Source organism: Microcebus murinus, chromosome 17, assembly GCF_040939455.1.
Source record: "Microcebus murinus isolate Inina chromosome 17, M.murinus_Inina_mat1.0, whole genome shotgun sequence".
Lineage (NCBI taxonomy): Eukaryota > Metazoa > Chordata > Mammalia > Primates > Cheirogaleidae > Microcebus > Microcebus murinus.
The window spans coordinates 1981210-2004256 of record NC_134120.1 but is presented as its reverse complement, the minus strand read 5'-3'; the positions used below and the strand labels follow the sequence as shown (position 1 = coordinate 2004256).

General features: G+C 56.7%; 1 protein-coding gene across 1 annotated transcript; it reads left to right on the top strand.

Moving 5' to 3' along the window:
• Positions 1-1505: 1505 nt before the first annotated feature.
• GALR1 (galanin receptor 1) lies at positions 1506-23047 on the top strand. The gene is made up of 3 exons (XM_012746958.2): positions 1506-2177; positions 6560-6625; positions 22730-23047. The coding sequence occupies exons 1-3, from the start codon at positions 1506-1508 to the stop codon at positions 23045-23047; spliced, it is 1056 nt and encodes a 351-aa protein (XP_012602412.1).

The window sequence follows — 23047 nt, the reverse complement described above, 5'->3', positions numbered from 1 at the left end:
ATGCGACTTACTCGCCGAACTCCCACCTCCTCCGTGGTGTGCTCTTTAATTACAGCACTCGCCTGCTCTGTGTGTAAGCCTCTGTTTCCCGCACACGGGGCCCCTCCGGGTTTGCTGTGCGCCCTGTTGGTTCTCCTGTCACCCATGCCCGAAGGCACTGCGCCCTCAGCGCAGGATGGAGACTCGGGGCGCCCTTTGGAGAATGGGGAGGGCGTCGTTTTTTAAAGTGATGCAAGCAATTCACATAACCGCTGCGCTAATGACTCCCTGCCAGCCCGAGGAGCGGAGGCCAGTTCACCAGCACTACTGCGCGTAAGCGGCGCAGTGTCCTGTTGGCGTGACCACATTCACCGCAGCGGTAAGACAGGACACAAGTTCTCCCACTCTGAAAATATCTCACTAGTCAGGGCTTCGGTCCAGGACCTCCGCCGAGTGCCACCACGGGCGAGAGCGAGCTGAAGTTGCGAGTCTCCCTCCCACTGTGGGCGCGTTTAGGGAGAGCCGTCCACTCCTTCCCTGCGGCTTCCTCCCCAGCGGTCCGCGGGGGAGGGCGGGGATTAGGCGGCGGATTTTACAACTCCGGGTAGGGTAGCGGTGCCAACTCTTGCTTTCCCCGGCTGGTTACGGGGCGGGAGGCGCCCTCGCTGGCGGACCAGGAGCCCTGCGCCCCGGGCGCGCTCCGCCGCCCTCGCCCCCGCCCGGCAGCCCCGCCTCACCCGGCCGCCGCAGGTCCGCACCGCGGGGGCGAGCGCGCGGCTGGCGGAGCGCAGCGGAGGCGGCGGGCGGGGACCCACCTCTTTCGAATTCGTCCAGTCTCCGCTTGGCGCGGCGCCGCGACTTCCTCGGGTGCGAGTTGCAGCCCGCAGTCTTCGCCTCTTCTCACTTGCAGCGGAGAGGCCCTCCGCGCAGCCCTGGACTCCGCGCGCCGGGGCGGCACAGGACCGCTCCCGCCCTGCGGACGACTGGGGAATCTGCTAGAGGAGGTCGGAGGCGCCGGCTGGGCAGCGGCGGGAGCGCGCGGGGAGCGCGGGGAGCGCGGAAAGCCCTCTGCCGAGCTGCGCCGGCGGCTGGGAGCGCCGGGAAGGAACCGCTCAGAGCAACAGGTGCAGCCCCAAGCCACTCCAGGAGCGAGGGAAACCCGCCAGCAGGGACCCGGAGCTGGTAAGGCGGACAGAGGCTCTCTCACCTCCCCGGCTTGGCGGCCGCGGCGGGTGCAGGGGACCCCAAGGCTGCCGAGACCGCCGCCCCCTCCCGGGAAGGGCCAGCGCCGGCTCGCATCCCCGCCCTCTCTCAGAAGGCCCCTGCACAGGGACGGTGCCAGCAGGCTCGGCTGCCCGGTCGCGGCGCCCGCGGTCGTGCCCGTCACAGGAGGCTTGGCTCTGACACCCGCGCGCTCCGTGCTCCGGGCTGGGACCCCGGCGCCCCTTGGCGCCCACTTTCCCCGCAGGCACAGGCACTCCTCCCCGGCGCGCCCCGCGGCCCGCGCCCCGGCGACCCCGCGGGCCATGGAGCAGGCGGCCGGGAACCTCAGCGAGGGGAACGGGAGCGGGAGCCGGGCAGAGCCCCCGGCCGCGGAGCAGAGGCCGCTGTTCGGCATCGGCGTGGAGAACTTCATCACGCTGGTGGTCTTCGGCCTGATCTTCGCGCTGGGCGTGCTGGGCAACAGCCTGGTGATCACGGTGCTGGCGCGCAGCAAGCCGGGCAAGCCGCGCAGCACCACCAACCTGTTCATCCTCAACCTGAGCGTCGCCGACCTGGCCTACCTGCTCTTCTGCATCCCGTTCCAGGCCACGGTGTACGCGCTGCCCACCTGGGTGCTGGGCGCCTTCATCTGCAAGTTCGTCCACTACTTCTTCACCGTGTCCATGCTGGTCAGCATCTTCACGCTGGCGGCGATGTCGGTGGACCGCTACGTCGCCATCGTGCACTCGCGGCGCGCCTCCGCCCTGAGGGTGTCCCGCAACGTGCTGCTGGGCGTGGGCTTCATCTGGGCGCTGTCCATCGCCATGGCCTCGCCCATGGCGTACCACCAGGGCCTCTTCCACCCCAACGCCAGCAACCAGACCTTCTGCTGGGAGCATTGGCCCAACAAGCGCCACAAGAAGGCCTACGTGGTGTGCACCTTCGTCTTCGGCTACCTGCTGCCGCTTCTGCTCATCTGCTTCTGCTATGCCAAGGTGGGGGCGGGGCGCGGGCCGGGACGCGAGGGGGGGAGGGTGGCGGGGGGGGGGAGCGGCGGGCCGAGGGGCGACAGGGTCCCGGGGGCATCTCAGTGTCCCCATGCCCGTGCTCTCAGCCTGGGCGCTCGGGCTGACGGGTGCACTCCCCACTCCCTGTTTCCCTCCCTCTGCCAGCGCTTGCCCCATGCGGTGCAGGAGAGAAAGTTACTTAGAGTTTGAGGTGCGCAGGGGGAGTTTGCAGTTCACTTCTAGCTCAGGTAGAGAGCAGCGCTCCTGCTCGCCCCTCCTCACCGCTGCTGCATCCCTCAGCGCCCCCCCCTTGTCCCCGCTGCAGGCGGGCGCCCCACGCCTACTTTTCAGCAGGTGAGACCCCTCTCTGCTTCAGCAGCTCTTGCACCGACCCGCCTGCACCGCGGTGTTCGCTGGGCGCCCACAGGAATTGGAGAGCACACAGAGCCGGCCTTTTGCCCTGGCGGCCCAGTCCCCGCTCCCTCCCCAGCTCGCTGCCGCCTTCTTCCCGGCGCGTGCAGTTTGCACTTGCTCAGGGAGGCTCTCACGGGGACAGAGCTTCACATTTTATTTAGCTTTATAAACCTGAGTGGTAAAACAGTATTTCTTCCCAGCGTCTTAACCGAAGTCTCCAGAGAACTTTGAAGCTGCCGTGTTTCCCGTTTCAATCCCTGTTAGAAAGGCCGTGGCAACAGTATTCGGTGATTCAGGGGCTGGGTCTGAGGCCCAGCCCTAGAGGGAGGAGGTAGGTAGGTAGCAAGCACACAGGGTCTGGCTTGAGCCAGACGTTTCCACGTTTACCCTTCCTGGGGAGGTGCTGTCTTCCCTGTCTAGAGCCCAGCAGAGTCCAGCAAGCGGCAAGTTCACATTCTGATTCCTTAATTACACAAGGATTGAAGATTTTATGTTGATCGAAAGTCTCGAGCCATTGACACATCTTGTTTATGCTTGAGCGGGTAAGGGTGTGTGTTTATTAATCGAGTGCTGCGGGTCACAGGCTGGACCCGGTGTATGCAGCACACTCTCTCCAAAGTGTCCGGCCGAGAGACACACACCTGCCTAAGCAGGTCCTGAAATTTCCTCCTGAACTTCTCTCTGTCTCTCCTGCTGTTTCCCGTAAGGCTGTGCCTGCAGGACCACAGACAGCCGGACTCCGCAGAACAGTAGCTTCTTACGTTCCATGCGTAAGCTAGTTTCTCCCAGCAAAATGCCTAATAGATGCCACTTGTTCCCTGAGACCTGTGTCATCCGTGTAGATTGTGTCTGTTTTGAATAGCAGTGTTTTGGATATTATCTCGAAGAATGGCTTCCACACAAAGGCTATATAGGAAGAAATGTCATAGAGGTAGAGAATTTGGAAAGTAACTCTAGCGGAGCTAGATGACAAAACCTTAATTGGAAAATAACCATTTGGAAAAATGGTTTATTCATTTAGTCTTCTGGAAACGCAAACCAAAGACTGTTCTACACGGCACAGTTGTCTGATACGTGCACCGTCTCATTCAACTTGCACAGCACGCCATGATGGGGGCTCTCGTCTTTGCTTCAGAGACAAAGAAAGAGTTTTTGGAAATATAGCAATGGACTCAGATTACGGAGTTGGTGAATGGTTCAGGAAAGATTTCAGCAGGTGTCCCCAATCTCCTGAGCAGGGGAGGACGTGCAGGGGACAGAGGGATTCTGAAAATATTTGGCTCTTAAATTCCCAATTACCGGATTAGAAGGGGAGCATACTCCTCCTCATCTCCCCAGAGTCTTTAGGGAAAATAACTTGAATCTTCTTCATGGAAATGACAAAGTAAACTTTTAGGGATAAATTAGGCTACATTTCTGTCATTTCACAGTTTTAAAAAGTCACATAGAAGCCAAAGTTTGGAAATAGTTTTTAAAACTTAATAAATACATGATCATTTGGGTTTTTAAAATATAGAAATGGTTTGCTTGCAAGAGTAACTGGAAAAATATTTTGGATTCAAGGTAGTATTTGCAAAGTCATTTCAGGGCCTTCATAAATAGGTAGAGGTAACAAGTTATTTCGAGTTGCTTTTCTTTGGTTTGGTCATTAAGTGTTCACGATCCAGGTAAGGGTTCTGCTACTTGCGTGAGAGGTTCAGGACTCGCTGCTCATCCGAGGCCCAGGTCTGATGGCCAACAAGGCACCTGACCTTACAGTGTGTAGGGATTTTTTCCCTTTATAAAACTTAATAAGTTGCCTTCTGCTCCCCAAGTCTTACAAGTTCCTTTGTCCAACAAAGGAACAAAGTGTGCCAAGAGGCAAACTCTTACGGTGCCTGCCCCGTTAGGTTGTTCTGAATCCCCAGGATGCAGCCAGCATGACCTCAGTGTGGGTTTGAGCCAGCACCTTCCCGTGCAAGCCCCCACACCTGCAGAGTGAGTGAGACATCTCGAATGCTATCATCGTCTCCTGAAGAAACGTAATGGCATCTCCCGTGATCATCTGCAGGCTTTCTTCTTTGATGACAAAACCTTAACTGGAATGCATCACGATGTCTTTGTGTGCTCAGAGCATGGGCTGCTGAAGAGAAACAGAGCTAAGAAAAATACACCTGAGTGTTTTCTCCACCGACCTATCCAGCGGCAGTCGGTATCCTCAGGTGTGTGGAGGGCGCTGGGCTGTGTCCAGCCCGCCGGTGGCCGGGATGAGCAGACCTCGGCAGCAGAATGAGGCTGGAAACGCTTGCGTGATCTGCTTTGATTCCGTCTCGGGAAGGCCGTCTCCAGTGTCATCATGCTGCCTCTCCTCTGGTCTCTCCCGTGTCCCCGTGTCCCTTGCCCTCAGTGGTGGGTGCTGTCCTGCCACAGGACAGGTGCCAACACCTGCCACAGGCGTCGTCCTGGCAGTTTCCTGCCGGGAAGTTGCCACAGGGCCGCCTCGCCAGCCCTGTCCTCTCGGGCTGGCGGGTCCTGCCTGCTCCAGCCTTTTCCTTCCCCTTTGAAAGACGTCCCCACTTGTTCCCGCAAAAAGAAAGTTCTTATTCTATCTCTGCCTCACCTTCAGTTCTTGGTACCCGATTCTCTGTCGGCAGGATGGCAAGCCGGCGCACTGCCAGTGCACTGAGTGCTGTCCCCGGTGCTCCTTAGCAAGTAAAAACTTGTCCTTTTGTAGAGGGTGCTGGGCCGTTTCAGGAAGTGAGATGTATTTCAGTTGGGCAGAGAATTCAGTGGCAGAAATTTATACCCCAATGAAGGCTGCTTAGCCTGCATAGGACTTGGAAGGTTGGCGAATAAATCCTGCGGCTTCTCAAGAAGGGTGTGACTGATTGCGCCAGGGGTGCTGCTTCTAGCTGAACAGAGCAGGCTTCTGCAGTGAGTCAGTTCGATTAGATTATTTACAAGCTGCGATGCCAAAGGGAACAAACAACTGGCTGGAACGTGGCTTCTGGCTCCTTGAGGGACTCACTCAGCAACCTATAGATAATCCAGAGCCCCAGGTCATCCAGAGGCTAAATTTTCTCTGGCGTTTCCCTCAGATGGGATACAAAGATGAACGCAAGTAACGGTTCTGCAGGAATGGCAGTGTTGTATGAGGCCAAATCCATGTTGGAAATTCCTGTATGTGATACCAAACGTTTTCATATCGTTTCTCCTGAATATCACACTGGCAAGAGAATACAAAGATAGTTTCTCTAATTAAGGAAGGGAGTGTGTCTCAAGGAGACATTAGTGAAACCTTGCAAAAACAGTCTGTATATCATCAGAGATGCTAAGTTCCCAAAATGTACGTTGTCTAAAGCATTGTGTGGTGGGCAGGATTTGAATGAACTATACTGAGAGGAGCAGCGTAGGGTGCTAGCCAACTTGCTTTAAGGAGATTTGCAGTGGAGACAGCCCTAGGAAGGAAACAGAAAGAATCCATCCACACGAATGTTGGTGCTGTTTGGCCGGGCTGCACTGAGAAACATCTGATTGCATTATCTTCATTTGTTCATTGCTTCCTTTCCGGGTCGGATGGTGAATTCCCGGAGGGCAGGGCTCTAGTTTTTCAATGTGTCTGGGAGCTATACTGCGCCCAACATTTATTAGGGACCTTGTGATTGTTAGCATGTAGACCCCTGGGGGAAGCCAGGGCAGGGGATAGACCAATAAGCATGCACGAGTGGGTCGCAGCGTGCCTCTTTCTGGACAAAGCCCTGGAGCTGGTGCACCAGCTGTCCCTGCAGACAGATGCATGCTGGTCTTCCTGGGACCCTCTTAATTGTTAGAAAAACAGATGCATTTGGCAATTCATACTCATTGCTGTGTTGTCACCTAATGTACATTCTTATTTTAGCTATTTTATAAATAATGATTCTGCCGTTGCAGAACACGAGATGAGAGGCAGACTGACTTTATTAGTCTGTGTTTTCCAGGTCCTTAACCATTTGCATAAAAAGTTGAAGAACATGTCAAAGAAGTCGGAAGCATCCAAGAAAAAGGTAATATTCACAAATGTATATATGTTACTTTTTAGAGCTTATTTTATTTTTATTTTAAATTATCCTCCCATCTTCCAAGGCCTATGAGATTTAGGTCCTTGGTCCTCATGTTCGAGGCGAGTCTCTTACCAGGGCGTCATCAGTTGGGAGCAGAGAGCGGGTCTCGGCCAGGGCTCTGCAGGTGACTGGGCCACACTGAACTCAGCTGGTGGTTTGGGGAGGCAAGGAAACATGGATTGTTTGGCTTCTGAGTCTCGTCAGGAGGACTGTCTGGGCTGGCTGGGGCTCAGCGCAGGTGGCCAATGTTATCATTTGCGTGAAGGTGCAGTCCTCACGTTTACTGACTGTCTCCAGGACGATTCCCGGAGATGCAGGTTTGATTCTCAACTGAGGGGACGTGGTTTTAATCCCTTCCTAAAGCCCCGGGGGCGGGTCGCTGTCCTTGTCTCCCCCACCCACACCTGTGCTGATGCTGGCCCGGGGGGCAAAGAGGTAAAGCCCGGGGAGCCCTGGAAGGAAAGTCCTCCCACGGAGAGTTGTCCTCACCCGCCCGGCCTGATCCAGGCGACCCTCTCCTGAGCAGCATCAGAGCACCTCACTCACTGACGGCTGTGACGTTTTACATCCGGTGGAACAGCTATTTCACTCGTCAGGATTAATACAGGTCTTCCTTGAATAATAGCTATATGATTCCTGATTTTGGAAAGTAGCATGAGATTACTAGACAGTATGATCAGGGAGGAGGAGATTATAACAAGACATTTTAACTCACAGGTATTACAAATAACATCCTGAATACCTTGTTTTTCCTTCTAACTATTTATTATGATCCATGACATATATAGTTTGCAGAAATTATAGTTTAGATAATCACATTTACTTAAAAAATTTTTACTAAAATAAGGGACAGCTAGCTCTTCTTCCTCCTGACTCTCCTTGTTTTTGAACAACAGTTTGCGGCTGAAAATACATCTCTTCCTAGAGTTGACAATGAATGTCAGGGAACTGGTCAAAAAGAAATTAGCTTGTGTTGGAAATCTAGCCATACAGCTTTTAGGATAACCCCTAAGAACAAAAGGTGCAATGCAAGCAACAAGCCTTTGTGGCAGCTTCCTTTTGTTGATCTTTTTTTTAATGTCTGAACAATTCTGTACATTTCATTTTAAGCTTCTAGGCTCTGTTTCATAAGAATTGACCAAGAGCTAAGTTATATGAATGGAGTAAACCCTAAAGGTTGGTGTTTACCTCCTCTGTTTTCAATAATGTGCTGTTATAGTGGAATTTTTCCCTTTTTCTAATCTATAATACTAGGTTTTCCTCTGAACCACACTTCTCATCAGTAAGAAAATGACTTACTACGAACAATTAAGGATTGTTTGTGATGTCCCCCTGGTCAGGGACTTTCAGAGCATCTCCTCTCTGCAGGATTGGGGTGGGGAGACTGAGAGAATCGGCTCCGTGTGGAAGCCAGCCCTGTGGTAGAGGAGACAGGTACACAACAAGCCCAGAAGGGCTTGTTCAGCGTGATGAGTGTCTGGAGTTAGAGGAGGAAGAAATTAATCTCCCAGAGAGGGACTGGGCTTGCTGAACTTTAACAGAGGAGATACTATTGATATAAGGTAAATGCTTATTAATGATTTAAAATGTTTTATGCTTGCCAAAAGAAATGAAACACAACATTTCTTTAACATGTTCTGAATCTTATGTGTGTCAATGGCTAGTTTTAGCCTCTGTATTTGAAAAACTATTGGACAGAAATTATAAAGGTCTCAAGGAAGAACAACATGCTTAAAAAAGGAAAATAGGTCTTATGAGAAATGAATAGAAAACGTTTTGTTTTACAACAAAAAACCCTAAAGATTAGTGATTACTTTGTTTAGTTATACACACATACATACAGACCCACACATACATAGACACACACAAATATTTAGGTTTATGTACGAATGTGTCTATGTGTGTGTTCCTATGTAAAATAAACACGTATTTATATATGATTACCTTTTGCTCATTCTCACCATATGAGGAGGTTTCAGCCTTTGAAGGAGGGATTTTTCTCTTCCATTCCCACAGCCCCTGACCCTTAATAGGCCCTGAACAGCTGTCAGGTCTCTTTTGATATGTTTGATCGCCTCCTTGTTTGCACAGGACAAATAAAGGAGGCGGTGCTGGTGGTGTGTGTCTAAGAGGGAGCGTGAGGAAGGGAGTGGGGAGAGAGGGGAGGCAGGAGCAGGAGAAGAGAAGCCGAGAAGAGACAGCAATTCAGCAGTTCGCCCGGAGCAGGCAGAGCGGATGGTGGGTCCCTGAAGGCAGGCGGCGGCCTGACCCCTGGGGCGCCGCCAGGTCTCAGCAGCTGTCGCTGCGCGCAGAGTCCCGGTTAAACAGACGGTGGGCAGACGTGAGGTTTGCTCGTTTCAGCTCCGTTTGCTTCTAGCGCTTCCCCTCGGCGCCCAGCAGTTTCCTTTCCCCGTGCCGGGTCCACCCGTCCGTTCGGGCTGCCGTAACAGAACACCGCGGGCTCATAAATGGCAGAAGAATGTGTTTCGCACAGCTCTGGACTGAAAGTCCAAGCTCAAGTGCCAGCAGACTCAGGGGCCCGTGGGGATCATTCTCCTGGTTCACGGATGGCGCCTGCTCTCTGTGTCCTCACTTGGTGGAAGGGGGCCGGGCAGCTCTCGGGGGGCTCCTGCGTGAGGCCACTAATCCCACTCACGAGGGCCCCACCCTCAGTCGCCCCCCAAAAAGCCCCGGCCCTAACACTGTCACCCTGGTGATTAGGTTTTAACACATGAATTTTGCGGGGGACACACACATTCAGACCATGGCGCTGTACTCACAGGTCTTCCCATCAGGATTTGTCACTGTTAATATTATGGGCTGGAGAGCTTGCCCTTTCACGATGAGCAGGCTGAACGGTTCCCCTCCATGTCTGGAGAAGAGCACCCCAGAAGGATGTGTTTCTATTGCAGAAATAGTGGCACGGAGTCCTGCCGTCCATGATGTGCTTTGCTTAAACTCTGCTAGACACAAGGAAATGTCTCTGGCACAAGGCTGATTGGGCGGCAAAACAAGATTCTTCAATGATCCTTGGAAGACTTGGAAAGGGGATAGACAACTGTACTGGCTGGTTGCTTCTCGGAGGAAAATTGGACTAAATGACTTCTTGATGTCTTACCAGCCACTGGATTCTGTGATCGGTCACTTTTTTTTTCTAGCTTGAAGTCATTCTGCAAGCTTTTTGGCTGTCATGTATATAATTTGTGAAATGCTTTTTTTTTTTTTTTTTATCATTCTCATCTTTTAGTCTCTTTTTTCTCCCCAACCAAATTCCATTAGACATAGTTGTGAGTAAAATTCTTTGAAGAAAGAACAGATGTCTCAGATGGCTTGAAAAGAGCATCTCACAGTGAGAAGAGAGATTAACATTGTTTAGATACTGTCAGCGTAAGCTGCACAAAGCAACCATGCTGGTAAAGGGCCAGGCTCAGGAACGGTGAGATATGGTACATAATCTTCAATGATGACTTTTTCTCCTTCGGGAGGTAACAGACAAGTAAGTATGAACAGTGTGATACCTGCCCTGGGCACAACTCCGTCTCAGACAGAGACAATGATCCTGCCAGAAAAGAAAAAATACATTAAAAACAACAAAAAAAGAAAGATCTGGCTTGTTCTCCATAGAGGGGGTTCCCTGCCTTGCAGTCTGATGTGTCCGGGGAGAGACAGGAAGCCGCTTTCTAGACCTTTCTGGGGAGAAGGGCGGCCTCAGCCTTCAGGGTCTGTACTGAGTGAGGCGCCTTTGATTGTGTTTAACCCACAGTGGGTAAGAGAACTTCACTTTTGTTGTGGCTTTGATGTAACTCATCAGTCGTTTTCCAAACGCCCTCTTGATCTTTCTAAAAAGGCAGATTCCGAGGTAACTAGCAAACAACCTCCCCAGGCTGCCTCACGGCCTTACAAGGGGAACTAGATAATTGAATTTGTTAAAAAGCTCCGTACCAGGTAGTGCTGGGCAAACACATCTGCTTAAATCCCAGGGCTGGGATTAGTGCCTTGCGTCACTCTGGCCAGATCTGTGCCCTTTAGCCGGCGTGCGCAGGGCACATGGCTCTCCAACTCCGGCGGTTTGGACGCGGCCGTGACTCAGGAAGGTTGGTGTTCTACCCGCACGGGACTTCCGGCCCGTGTCTCCCAGCTTCTCTGGTCTCCAGGCCTGGGGGCCCATGCACACCTGCTGCCAGGGAAGAAGGAAGACAAACATCACGTCACCTGCTGTTTCCTCCTGTGCACACGGGCGTGTTCGCTGCCCTGACATTGCAGCAGCTGGACCGGAGTCAGCTCGAGAGCTGCAAGACCAGCTGCCTGGGCCCCTGTGCCGGGCCCTGTGCCGGCACCCATGTGTGTCCCAGCCGGGAGACCAGCCATGGGCGGAGATGCTCGAAGAAACAGAGGAAATAGTAAATCCCAGAGCTGCTTAGGCGGAGCATGGGCAGTGTGAGCAAACACCCTGCTAAACTCCCCTGGGAACGGTCTTAGATGAATGATGTAGTTTATGTCAACACACACTGAGTGTTCTCTCCCGGTGTTTATATGTGAGTTGTAACCCTGCCCCAGTTCAAAGCTACCAGTAGACCAGGAGAAAGAACCTCACTCTTGCCTGTGGTTCTGAGAAGACAAGTGTGATCACCAAAAATGCGAAGGTGAATTTTGAATGAACTAGGACACGCAAATAGCAAACGCTGCCGTGGGGAGTGCTCTGTGCCCGGGGACACCACCGTCTGTCTGCGCATCTCCCCAGCAAGCTGCCGGGCCCTGTTTCTGTGCTAAGGTCTGCACTTAGTAAAAATTTCCTAAAAGAGGCAATGACATGGAATATCCAGAGGTAATTATTTTATGAGGTAGAGAGATGGGCTGGATGTCATAGACAGAAGAGATGATGTTTTCTGTTCTATTTGTAGGCATAATGATGTCTAGATTGTTTTGATTGAGCCATGTGAGAATGGCGTCCCTCATACACTAATAGATAAATGGGTGGATAGCGGACACTCCCTTAATCGACGTGAGCAGATTATGTTTGCTGCGAGTCTCCTGCGATAAGTGGCTTCGATACGTGAGCCCGCAGCCCGTAAAACCGTCCTCAGGTCTGCATGCCTGAGTTGTTTGCAGAGTTTAAGTGGACCAGGCAGAGTCTGGGAATTGTTTCCCTGGCTCCTCCTCTCTGCAGACGAGGACTCTGGGCTCAGTGAGCTTCTGCCATTGGCGAAGGTGCCACAGCCGGGTCACGGCGAGGCCAGGCCGGCCCGCAGACCTGCTGCCAGTCCCCGCGCGACTGGGCGGTGAGCTCAGCTCCGCCTGCCCCCGGGCTGCGCGCTGACCTGCACCCCGCCGCGTCCTCTGCCCTCTGCCCGGCCCCGGCTGTGGCCTCCGGCTCCCGGGCCCGCCTCCTTGACAGACCTCTGCGCACATCTCAGTTTGCTTCCGGGAGCCAGCCCTTGAAGAGTCGGCCTCTTGCGGTTACGCTCTGGGCGTCGTTTGCTGCGCCAGGAGGTTCTGATTCGTGAGCAGGGATGAGACATGACCTTTCGCCCGCGGGGACCCCTCCAGCCGCGTGGGGTTGCGGCGCCTCCTTGACGGTCCCGCGGGGTGCGGGCCATGCGTTTCACAGGGAGGCGTTCGCGTGCAACAGTGATGTCCGCGTCGGGAGGCCCCTGTCCAGCGTCTGGCCTCCCGCAGCGCGAGGTTGCAGGAGCGGCCCGCTCCCTGTGTTGTCTCTCTTCCCTCCTCTCCTTGCCCAGCTCACCCGTCCTGGTCGGGCCGTTTCCATCGAGAAGGGACCGTAGCCGTGGGCGGTCCCCACAGCCCCCTGCGCCGTGTGGAGACCGGGGCAAGGTGCCCAGGCCTTCCTGGTCTGTGGACCCGGGGCCGTGCCAGGGAGGCAGCCGCGCGCCCACCCCGTGTCTGTGCGCACACGCCGAGACTTCGCAGCCTGCGCTCGGCTCTGGGCAGGGGCCGGACGTCGGCACCTCTCCTGCCTCTGGTGTTCCTTTTGCCTCGAGGGGGACACTCCTGGCCCAGCGGACAGGGGAGGCGAAAGCCGTGTCTGGTCCAAGTAGGGAACTGAGGCACAGGTCGTCTCCGGGGCCCGCCCGCCCGCACGGCTGCCGGAGCGGGAGACAAGGCTGGTGGCCGCACGGCTGTGGCTGCCTCCTCCCGGCACCTGCTCTCTGCGCGGGCCGGGGCACGTGGGGACCTGGTTTCTCCTGCTGTCTTCTCTTGGCCGTTCCGAGCCTCAGTTTCCTCATCTGCACCCGTGCGTCATGGCAGGGTCTGCTGCACAGGGCTGCTGAGGGACCCGGTGACACGGTGCATGTCCCCCGTGATGGGTCCCTACGCGTGTCTGGCGTGGGTTCTCTGCAGCCATCCTGGTGCTAGAGGCCCTGCGCGGTTCTTGGACTTCACTCGGGGGAGGACGGCAACGCTTCTGAGCAGGGAACCAACGGATTGCTTTGGGTTTCACAGTTTAAAACATCTTATGCCCCCTTAATTAACCTCTTCGGTACAGCACCCACCGGCCCCAACACCTCGCCCACCGCCGGCACCCACAGTCCGCACGGCAGTCTGTGCTGTGTGTTGACGACGAGTAGGTTTTGCGCTTGTGTGACGAGGAAAGCTTGAAAGCACTGAGAGCTTGTTTGACTTTACAGGCAGCTTTACTTGTCACATAAATCAGAATAGGTAACAGACACATATGTTTTCATTACATCATTTTTAAATGTTCACAATTTTATTTTGATAAATGAGAAATTAGAAAAGTCATATCATGGCTGTCGGCTAAAGCCGCTGTGCGTGTTCATCCCTGGCTGTCGACTGTAGTCGACGTTGGGCTGTGCGCGTTCATCTGTGGCTGTGGACTACAGCCAACGCCGGGCTGTGTGTGTTCATCTGTGGCTGTGGACTACAGCCAATGCTGGGCTGTGCGCATTCATCTGTGGCTGTGGACTACAGCCGACGCCGGGCTGTGCGCGTTCATATGTGGCTGTGGACTACAGCCGATGCTGGGCTGTGCGCGTTCATCTGTGGCTGTGGACTGCAGCCGATGCCGGGCTGTGCGTGTTCATCTGTGGCTGTGGACTACAGCCGACGCCGGGCTGTGCGCGTTCATATGTGGCTGTGGACTACAGCCGATGCCGGGCTGTGCGTGTTCATCTGTGGCTGTGGACTACAGCCAACGCCGGGCTGTGTGTGTTCATCTGTGGCTGTGGACTACAGCCGATGCCGGGCTGTGTGTGTTCATCTGTGGCTGTGGACTACAGCCAACGCCGGGCTGTGTGTGTTCATCTGTGGCTGTGGACTACAGCCGATGCTGGGCTGTGCGCGTTCATCTGTGGCTGTGGACTACAGCCGATGCTGGGCTGTGCGCGTTCATCTGTGGCTGTGGACTGCAGCCGATGCCGGGCTGTGCGCGTTCATATGTGGCTGTGGACTACAGCCGATGCCGGGCTGTGTGTGTTCATCTGTGGCTGTGGACTACAGCCAATGCTGGGCTGTGCGCGTTCATCTGTGGCTGTGGACTACAGCCGATGCTGGGCTGTGCGCGTTCATCTGTGGCTGTGGACTACAGCCAATGCCGGGCTGTGCGCGTTCATCTGTGGCTGTGGACTACAGCCGATGCTGGGCTGTGCGCGTTCATCTGTGGCTGTGGACTACAGCCGACGCCGGGCTGTGTGTGTTCATCTGTGGCTGTGCGCGTTCATCTGTGGCTGTGGACTACAGCCGATGCTGGGCTGTGCGCGTTCATCTGTGGCTGTGGACTACAGCCGATGCCAGGCTGTGCGCGTTCATCTGTGGCTGTGGACTACAGCCGATGCCGGGCTGTGCGCGTTCATATGTGGCTGTGGACTACAGCCGATGCTGGGCTGTGCGTGTTCATCTGTGGCTGTGGACTACAGCCGATGCTGGGCTGTGCGCGTTCATATGTGGCTGTGGACTACAGCCGATGCTGGGCTGTGCGCGTTCATCTGTGGCTGTGGACTGCAGCCGACGCCGGGCTGTGCGCGTTCATATGTGGCTGTGGACTACAGCCGATGCCGGGCTGTGCGTGTTCATCTGTGGCTGTGGACTACAGCCAACGCCGGGCTGTGTGTGTTCATCTGTGGCTGTGGACTACAGCCGATGCCGGGCTGTGTGTGTTCATCTGTGGCTGTGGACTACAGCCAACGCCGGGCTGTGTGTGTTCATCTGTGGCTGTGGACTACAGCCGATGCTGGGCTGTGCGCGTTCATCTGTGGCTGTGGACTACAGCCGATGCTGGGCTGTGCGCGTTCATCTGTGGCTGTGGACTGCAGCCGATGCCGGGCTGTGCGCGTTCATATGTGGCTGTGGACTACAGCCGATGCCGGGCTGTGTGTGTTCATCTGTGGCTGTGGACTACAGCCAATGCTGGGCTGTGCGCGTTCATCTGTGGCTGTGGACTACAGCCGATGCTGGGCTGTGCGCGTTCATCTGTGGCTGTGGACTACAGCCAATGCCGGGCTGTGCGCGTTCATCTGTGGCTGTGGACTACAGCCGATGCTGGGCTGTGCGCGTTCATCTGTGGCTGTGGACTACAGCCGACGCCGGGCTGTGTGTGTTCATCTGTGGCTGTGCGCGTTCATCTGTGGCTGTGGACTACAGCCGATGCTGGGCTGTGCGCGTTCATCTGTGGCTGTGGACTACAGCCGATGCCAGGCTGTGCGCGTTCATCTGTGGCTGTGGACTACAGCCGATGCCGGGCTGTGCGCGTTCATCTGTGGCTGTGGACTACAGCCGACGCCGGGCTGTGTGTGTTCATCTGTGGCTGTGCGCGTTCATCTGTGGCTGTGGACTACAGCCGATGCTGGGCTGTGCGCGTTCATCTGTGGCTGTGGACTACAGCCGATGCCAGGCTGTGCGCGTTCATCTGTGGCTGTGGACTACAGCCGATGCCGGGCTGTGCGCGTTCATCTGTGGCTGTGGACTACAGCCAACGCCGGGCTGTGTGTGTTCATCTGTGGCTGTGGACTACAGCCAATGCTGGGCTGTGCGCATTCATCTGTGGCTGTGGACTACAGCCGACGCCGGGCTGTGCGCGTTCATATGTGGCTGTGGACTACAGCCGATGCTGGGCTGTGCGTGTTCATCTGTGGCTGTGGACTACAGCCAACGCCGGGCTGTGTGTGTTCATCTGTGGCTGTGGACTACAGCCGATGCCGGGCTGTGTGTGTTCATCTGTGGCTGTGGACTACAGCCAACGCCGGGCTGTGTGTGTTCATCTGTGGCTGTGGACTACAGCCGATGCTGGGCTGTGCGCGTTCATCTGTGGCTGTGGACTACAGCCGATGCTGGGCTGTGCGCGTTCATCTGTGGCTGTGGACTGCAGCCGATGCCGGGCTGTGCGCGTTCATATGTGGCTGTGGACTACAGCCGATGCCGGGCTGTGTGTGTTCATCTGTGGCTGTGGACTACAGCCAATGCTGGGCTGTGCGCGTTCATCTGTGGCTGTGGACTACAGCCGATGCTGGGCTGTGCGCGTTCATCTGTGGCTGTGGACTACAGCCAATGCCGGGCTGTGCGCGTTCATCTGTGGCTGTGGACTACAGCCGATGCTGGGCTGTGCGCGTTCATCTGTGGCTGTGGACTACAGCCGACGCCGGGCTGTGTGTGTTCATCTGTGGCTGTGCGCGTTCATCTGTGGCTGTGGACTACAGCCGATGCTGGGCTGTGCGCGTTCATCTGTGGCTGTGGACTACAGCCGATGCCAGGCTGTGCGCGTTCATCTGTGGCTGTGGACTACAGCCGATGCCGGGCTGTGCGCGTTCATATGTGGCTGTGGACTACAGCCGATGCTGGGCTGTGCGTGTTCATCTGTGGCTGTGGACTACAGCCGATGCTGGGCTGTGCGCGTTCATATGTGGCTGTGGACTACAGCCGATGCTGGGCTGTGCGCGTTCATCTGTGGCTGTGGACTGCAGCCGATGCCGGGCTGTGCGCGTTCATATGTGGCTGTGGACTACAGCCGATGCCGGGCTGTGTGTGTTCATCTGTGGCTGTGGACTACAGCCAATGCTGGGCTGTGCGCGTTCATCTGTGGCTGTGGACTACAGCCGATGCTGGGCTGTGCGCGTTCATCTGTGGCTGTGGACTACAGCCAATGCCGGGCTGTGCGCGTTCATCTGTGGCTGTGGACTACAGCCGATGCTGGGCTGTGCGCGTTCATCTGTGGCTGTGGACTACAGCCGACGCCGGGCTGTGTGTGTTCATCTGTGGCTGTGCGCGTTCATCTGTGGCTGTGGACTACAGCCGATGCTGGGCTGTGCGCGTTCATCTGTGGCTGTGGACTACAGCCGATGCCAGGCTGTGCGCGTTCATCTGTGGCTGTGGACTACAGCCGATGCCGGGCTGTGCGCGTTCATATGTGGCTGTGGACTACAGCCGATGCTGGGCTGTGCGTGTTCATCTGTGGCTGTGGACTACAGCCGATGCTGGGCTGTGCGCGTTCATATGTGGCTGTGGACTACAGCCGATGCTGGGCTGTGCGCGTTCATCTGTGGCTGTGGACTGCAGCCGATGCCGGGCTGTGCGTGTTCATCTGTGGCTGTGGACTACAGCCGACGCCGGGCTGTGCGCGTTCATATGTGGCTGTGGACTACAGCCGATGCCGGGCTGTGCGTGTTCATCTGTGGCTGTGGACTACAGCCAACGCCGGGCTGTGTGTGTTCATCTGTGGCTGTGGACTACAGCCAATGCTGGGCTGTGCGCGTTCATCTGTGGCTGTGGACTACAGCCGATGCTGGGCTGTGCGCGTTCATCTGTGGCTGTGGACTACAGCCAATGCCGGGCTGTGCGCGTTCATCTGTGGCTGTGGACTACAGCCGATGCTGGGCTGTGCGCGTTCATCTGTGGCTGTGGACTACAGCCGACGCCGGGCTGTGTGTGTTCATCTGTGGCTGTGCGCGTTCATCTGTGGCTGTGGACTACAGCCGATGCTGGGCTGTGCGCGTTCATCTGTGGCTGTGGACTACAGCCGATGCCAGGCTGTGCGCGTTCATCTGTGGCTGTGGACTACAGCCGATGCCGGGCTGTGCGCGTTCATATGTGGCTGTGGACTACAGCCGATGCTGGGCTGTGCGTGTTCATCTGTGGCTGTGGACTACAGCCGATGCTGGGCTGTGCGCGTTCATATGTGGCTGTGGACTACAGCCGATGCTGGGCTGTGCGCGTTCATCTGTGGCTGTGGACTGCAGCCGACGCCGGGCTGTGCGCGTTCATATGTGGCTGTGGACTACAGCCGATGCCGGGCTGTGCGTGTTCATCTGTGGCTGTGGACTACAGCCAACGCCGGGCTGTGTGTGTTCATCTGTGGCTGTGGACTACAGCCGATGCCGGGCTGTGTGTGTTCATCTGTGGCTGTGGACTACAGCCAACGCCGGGCTGTGTGTGTTCATCTGTGGCTGTGGACTACAGCCGATGCTGGGCTGTGCGCGTTCATCTGTGGCTGTGGACTACAGCCGATGCTGGGCTGTGCGCGTTCATCTGTGGCTGTGGACTGCAGCCGATGCCGGGCTGTGCGCGTTCATATGTGGCTGTGGACTACAGCCGATGCCGGGCTGTGTGTGTTCATCTGTGGCTGTGGACTACAGCCAATGCTGGGCTGTGCGCGTTCATCTGTGGCTGTGGACTACAGCCGATGCTGGGCTGTGCGCGTTCATCTGTGGCTGTGGACTACAGCCAATGCCGGGCTGTGCGCGTTCATCTGTGGCTGTGGACTACAGCCGATGCTGGGCTGTGCGCGTTCATCTGTGGCTGTGGACTACAGCCGACGCCGGGCTGTGTGTGTTCATCTGTGGCTGTGCGCGTTCATCTGTGGCTGTGGACTACAGCCGATGCTGGGCTGTGCGCGTTCATCTGTGGCTGTGGACTACAGCCGATGCCAGGCTGTGCGCGTTCATCTGTGGCTGTGGACTACAGCCGATGCCGGGCTGTGCGCGTTCATCTGTGGCTGTGGACTACAGCCGACGCCGGGCTGTGTGTGTTCATCTGTGGCTGTGCGCGTTCATCTGTGGCTGTGGACTACAGCCGATGCTGGGCTGTGCGCGTTCATCTGTGGCTGTGGACTACAGCCGATGCCAGGCTGTGCGCGTTCATCTGTGGCTGTGGACTACAGCCGATGCCGGGCTGTGCGCGTTCATCTGTGGCTGTGGACTACAGCCAACGCCGGGCTGTGTGTGTTCATCTGTGGCTGTGGACTACAGCCAATGCTGGGCTGTGCGCATTCATCTGTGGCTGTGGACTACAGCCGACGCCGGGCTGTGCGCGTTCATATGTGGCTGTGGACTACAGCCGATGCTGGGCTGTGCGTGTTCATCTGTGGCTGTGGACTACAGCCAACGCTGGGCTGTGTGTGTTCATCTGTGGCTGTGGACTACAGCCGATGCCGGGCTGTGTGTGTTCATCTGTGGCTGTGGACTACAGCCAACGCCGGGCTGTGTGTGTTCATCTGTGGCTGTGGACTACAGCCGATGCTGGGCTGTGCGCGTTCATCTGTGGCTGTGGACTACAGCCGATGCTGGGCTGTGCGCGTTCATCTGTGGCTGTGGACTGCAGCCGATGCCGGGCTGTGCGCGTTCATATGTGGCTGTGGACTACAGCCGATGCCGGGCTGTGTGTGTTCATCTGTGGCTGTGGACTACAGCCAATGCTGGGCTGTGCGCGTTCATCTGTGGCTGTGGACTACAGCCGATGCTGGGCTGTGCGCGTTCATCTGTGGCTGTGGACTACAGCCAATGCCGGGCTGTGCGCGTTCATCTGTGGCTGTGGACTACAGCCGATGCTGGGCTGTGCGCGTTCATCTGTGGCTGTGGACTACAGCCGACGCCGGGCTGTGTGTGTTCATCTGTGGCTGTGCGCGTTCATCTGTGGCTGTGGACTACAGCCGATGCTGGGCTGTGCGCGTTCATCTGTGGCTGTGGACTACAGCCGATGCCAGGCTGTGCGCGTTCATCTGTGGCTGTGGACTACAGCCGATGCCGGGCTGTGCGCGTTCATATGTGGCTGTGGACTACAGCCGATGCTGGGCTGTGCGTGTTCATCTGTGGCTGTGGACTACAGCCGATGCTGGGCTGTGCGCGTTCATATGTGGCTGTGGACTACAGCCGATGCTGGGCTGTGCGCGTTCATCTGTGGCTGTGGACTGCAGCCGATGCCGGGCTGTGCGCGTTCATATGTGGCTGTGGACTACAGCCGATGCCGGGCTGTGTGTGTTCATCTGTGGCTGTGGACTACAGCCAATGCTGGGCTGTGCGCGTTCATCTGTGGCTGTGGACTACAGCCGATGCTGGGCTGTGCGCGTTCATCTGTGGCTGTGGACTACAGCCAATGCCGGGCTGTGCGCGTTCATCTGTGGCTGTGGACTACAGCCGATGCTGGGCTGTGCGCGTTCATCTGTGGCTGTGGACTACAGCCGACGCCGGGCTGTGTGTGTTCATCTGTGGCTGTGCGCGTTCATCTGTGGCTGTGGACTACAGCCGATGCTGGGCTGTGCGCGTTCATCTGTGGCTGTGGACTACAGCCGATGCCAGGCTGTGCGCGTTCATCTGTGGCTGTGGACTACAGCCGATGCCGGGCTGTGCGCGTTCATATGTGGCTGTGGACTACAGCCGATGCTGGGCTGTGCGTGTTCATCTGTGGCTGTGGACTACAGCCGATGCTGGGCTGTGCGCGTTCATATGTGGCTGTGGACTACAGCCGATGCTGGGCTGTGCGCGTTCATCTGTGGCTGTGGACTGCAGCCGATGCCGGGCTGTGCGTGTTCATCTGTGGCTGTGGACTACAGCCGACGCCGGGCTGTGCGCGTTCATATGTGGCTGTGGACTACAGCCGATGCCGGGCTGTGCGTGTTCATCTGTGGCTGTGGACTACAGCCAACGCCGGGCTGTGCGTGTTCATCTGTGGCTGTGGACTACAGCCGATGCCGGGCTGTGTGTGTTCATCTGTGGCTGTGGACTACAGCCAACGCTGGGCTGTGTGTGTTCATCTGTGGCTGTGGACTACAGCCGATGCTGGGCTGTGCGCGTTCATCTGTGGCTGTGGACTATAGCCGATGCTGGGCTGTGCGCGTTCATCTGTGGCTGTGGACTGCAGCCGATGCCGGGCTGTGCGCGTTCATCTGTGGCTGTGGACTACAGCCGATGCTGGGCTGTGCGCGTTCATCTGTGGCTGTGGACTACAGCCAATGCCGGGCTGTGCGCGTTCATCTGTGGCTGTGGACTACAGCCGATGCTGGGCTGTGCGCGTTCATCTGTGGCTGTGGACTACAGCCGACGCCGGGCTGTGTGTGTTCATCTGTGGCTGTGCGCGTTCATCTGTGGCTGTGGACTACAGCCGATGCTGGGCTGTGCGCGTTCATCTGTGGCTGTGGACTACAGCCGATGCCAGGCTGTGCGCGTTCATCTGTGGCTGTGGACTACAGCCGATGCCGGGCTGTGCGCGTTCATCTGTGGCTGTGGACTACAGCCGATGCCGGGCTGTGCGTGTTCATCTGTGGCTGTGGACTACAGCCGACGCTGGGATGTGCGCGTTCATCTGTGGCTGTGGACTACAGCCGACGCCGGGCTGTGCGCGTTCATATGTGGTTGTGGACTACAGCCGACGCCGGGCTGTGCGCGTTCACATGTGGCTGTGGACTACAGCCGATGCTGGGCTGTGCGCGTTCATCTGTGGCTGTGGACTACAGCCGACGCCGGGCTGTGCGTGTTCATATGTGGCTGTGGACTACAGCCGATGCCGGGCTGTGCGCGTTCATATGTGGCTGTGGACTACAGCCGACGCCGGGCTGTGCGCGTTCATCTGTGGCTGTGGACTACAGCCGATGCTCGTTCCGAAGTGGTTGAGGTGTTCCACCAGAGCAGAACACGGTCTTCTGTTTGAATCCGTGGAGACAGAGCTCTCAGTTTATCGCAGAGGTAGCGCCTACTTGTTGCCCATCAGCTCGGGCGGGACAGGTGTGGTGGGCCTAAGCCAGCAGGTCTGCGCCCCTCGGAGGCGCGTCCACGCACATGGCGCACGCGTGTGAGCACGGGGGGAGCGTCCTTCCGTGCCGGGGTCCCTCTGCGGGGCGGCTTCCTCCCAGCCCGCGCTCAGTGGAAATCGCACAGGAACCGCGCAGCCCCTGCCTGCGGTTGCCAGGCGTGTCTGGGTTAGCAGCAGCAAACGAAGGGTTAAAATGAGAGGAAACACAGGCGGCCACCGCGTCCCTAGACAGAGCTAGAAATGGCTCCGAAAAATCCATCAGTGCGCGCGCTCGCTGGGCCTTTAATTTGCCAGCGTTCAGTGAGGAGAAATAAACGCTCGTGTCCGTGGCGGCGACTGCTGGAGCAAAGGCCGGCGTTCTTCTGGGGCCTCGCCGAGGGGACGCCTCCGTGCGTGCCGCGGTCAGAAGAGTTCTGCTGTTTGAAAGTCAGCCTTGAACTGTGCACATTTCTACTTCCCTGACTGCTCAAAGCACACCTTGTACCATCCGCACGCATTTCACACGCACCCTAAAACCACTGCCGGGGAAGGTAATGGCAGGTCTCCAGGGGGTTACGAGCAAAAATTTCACATGAAGCCAAGGTTAACACTTAAAGTAGATTCAGTATCTGTTTTCATCTCACGAAAATATATAGAAAATTTTCTTTGGGTGTATTTTAAAATGCTGGATTTCTTTTCCATAGTCATTGACGCATTTTGCTCCCCTTCTTCTCCCCCTCTGCTTCCTCTTCCTCCTCCTCTTCTTCCTCCTCCCCTTCCTCCCCCTACTTCTCCTCCCTCCTGTCTCTCCCCCTCCTCCTCTTCCTCCTCCTTCCTCATTTTCCTCCCTTTCCTTTCCCCCTCTGCTTCCTCTTCCTCCTTCTCTTCTTCCTCCTCCTCTTCCTCCCCCAACTCCTCCTCTCTCCTGTCCCTCTCCCTCCTCCCCTTCCTCCTCCTTCTCATTTTCCTCCCCCTCCTCTCCCCCTCTGCTTCCTCTGTCTCCTCCTCTTCTTCCTTCTCCTCTTCCTCCCCCTCCTCCTCCTCCCTCCTCCCCTCTCCCTCCTCCCCTCCTCCCCGCAGACGGCGCAGACGATCCTGGTGGTGGTCGTGGTCTTCGGGGTGTCCTGGCTGCCGCATCACGTCATCCACCTGTGGGCGGAGTTCGGCCAGTTCCCGCTGACGCCGGCGTCCTTCCTCTTCAGAGTGGCCGCCCACTGCCTGGCGTACAGCAACTCCTCGGTGAACCCCATCATCTACGCGTTTCTCTCCGAGAACTTCAGGAAGGCCTACAAGCAGGTGTTCAAGTGCCACCTTCGCACGGAATCGCCTGTCAGCGGTAACAGAGAGAATAAGAGTCGAGTAGACACCCCGCCGTCGACCAACTGCACCCACGTGTGA

Excerpts from the sequence above, each read along its gene's own strand:
- GALR1 (XM_012746958.2), top strand. The coding sequence starts at position 1,506 with ATGGAGCAGGCGGCCGGGAACCTCAGCGAGGGGAACGGGAGCGGGAGC. Across the intron at positions 2,178-6,559 it reads TCTGCTTCTGCTATGCCAAG|GTCCTTAACCATTTGCATAA; the intron begins GTGGGGGCGGGG and ends TGTGTTTTCCAG. Across the intron at positions 6,626-22,729 it reads CGGAAGCATCCAAGAAAAAG|ACGGCGCAGACGATCCTGGT; the intron begins GTAATATTCACA and ends TCCTCCCCGCAG.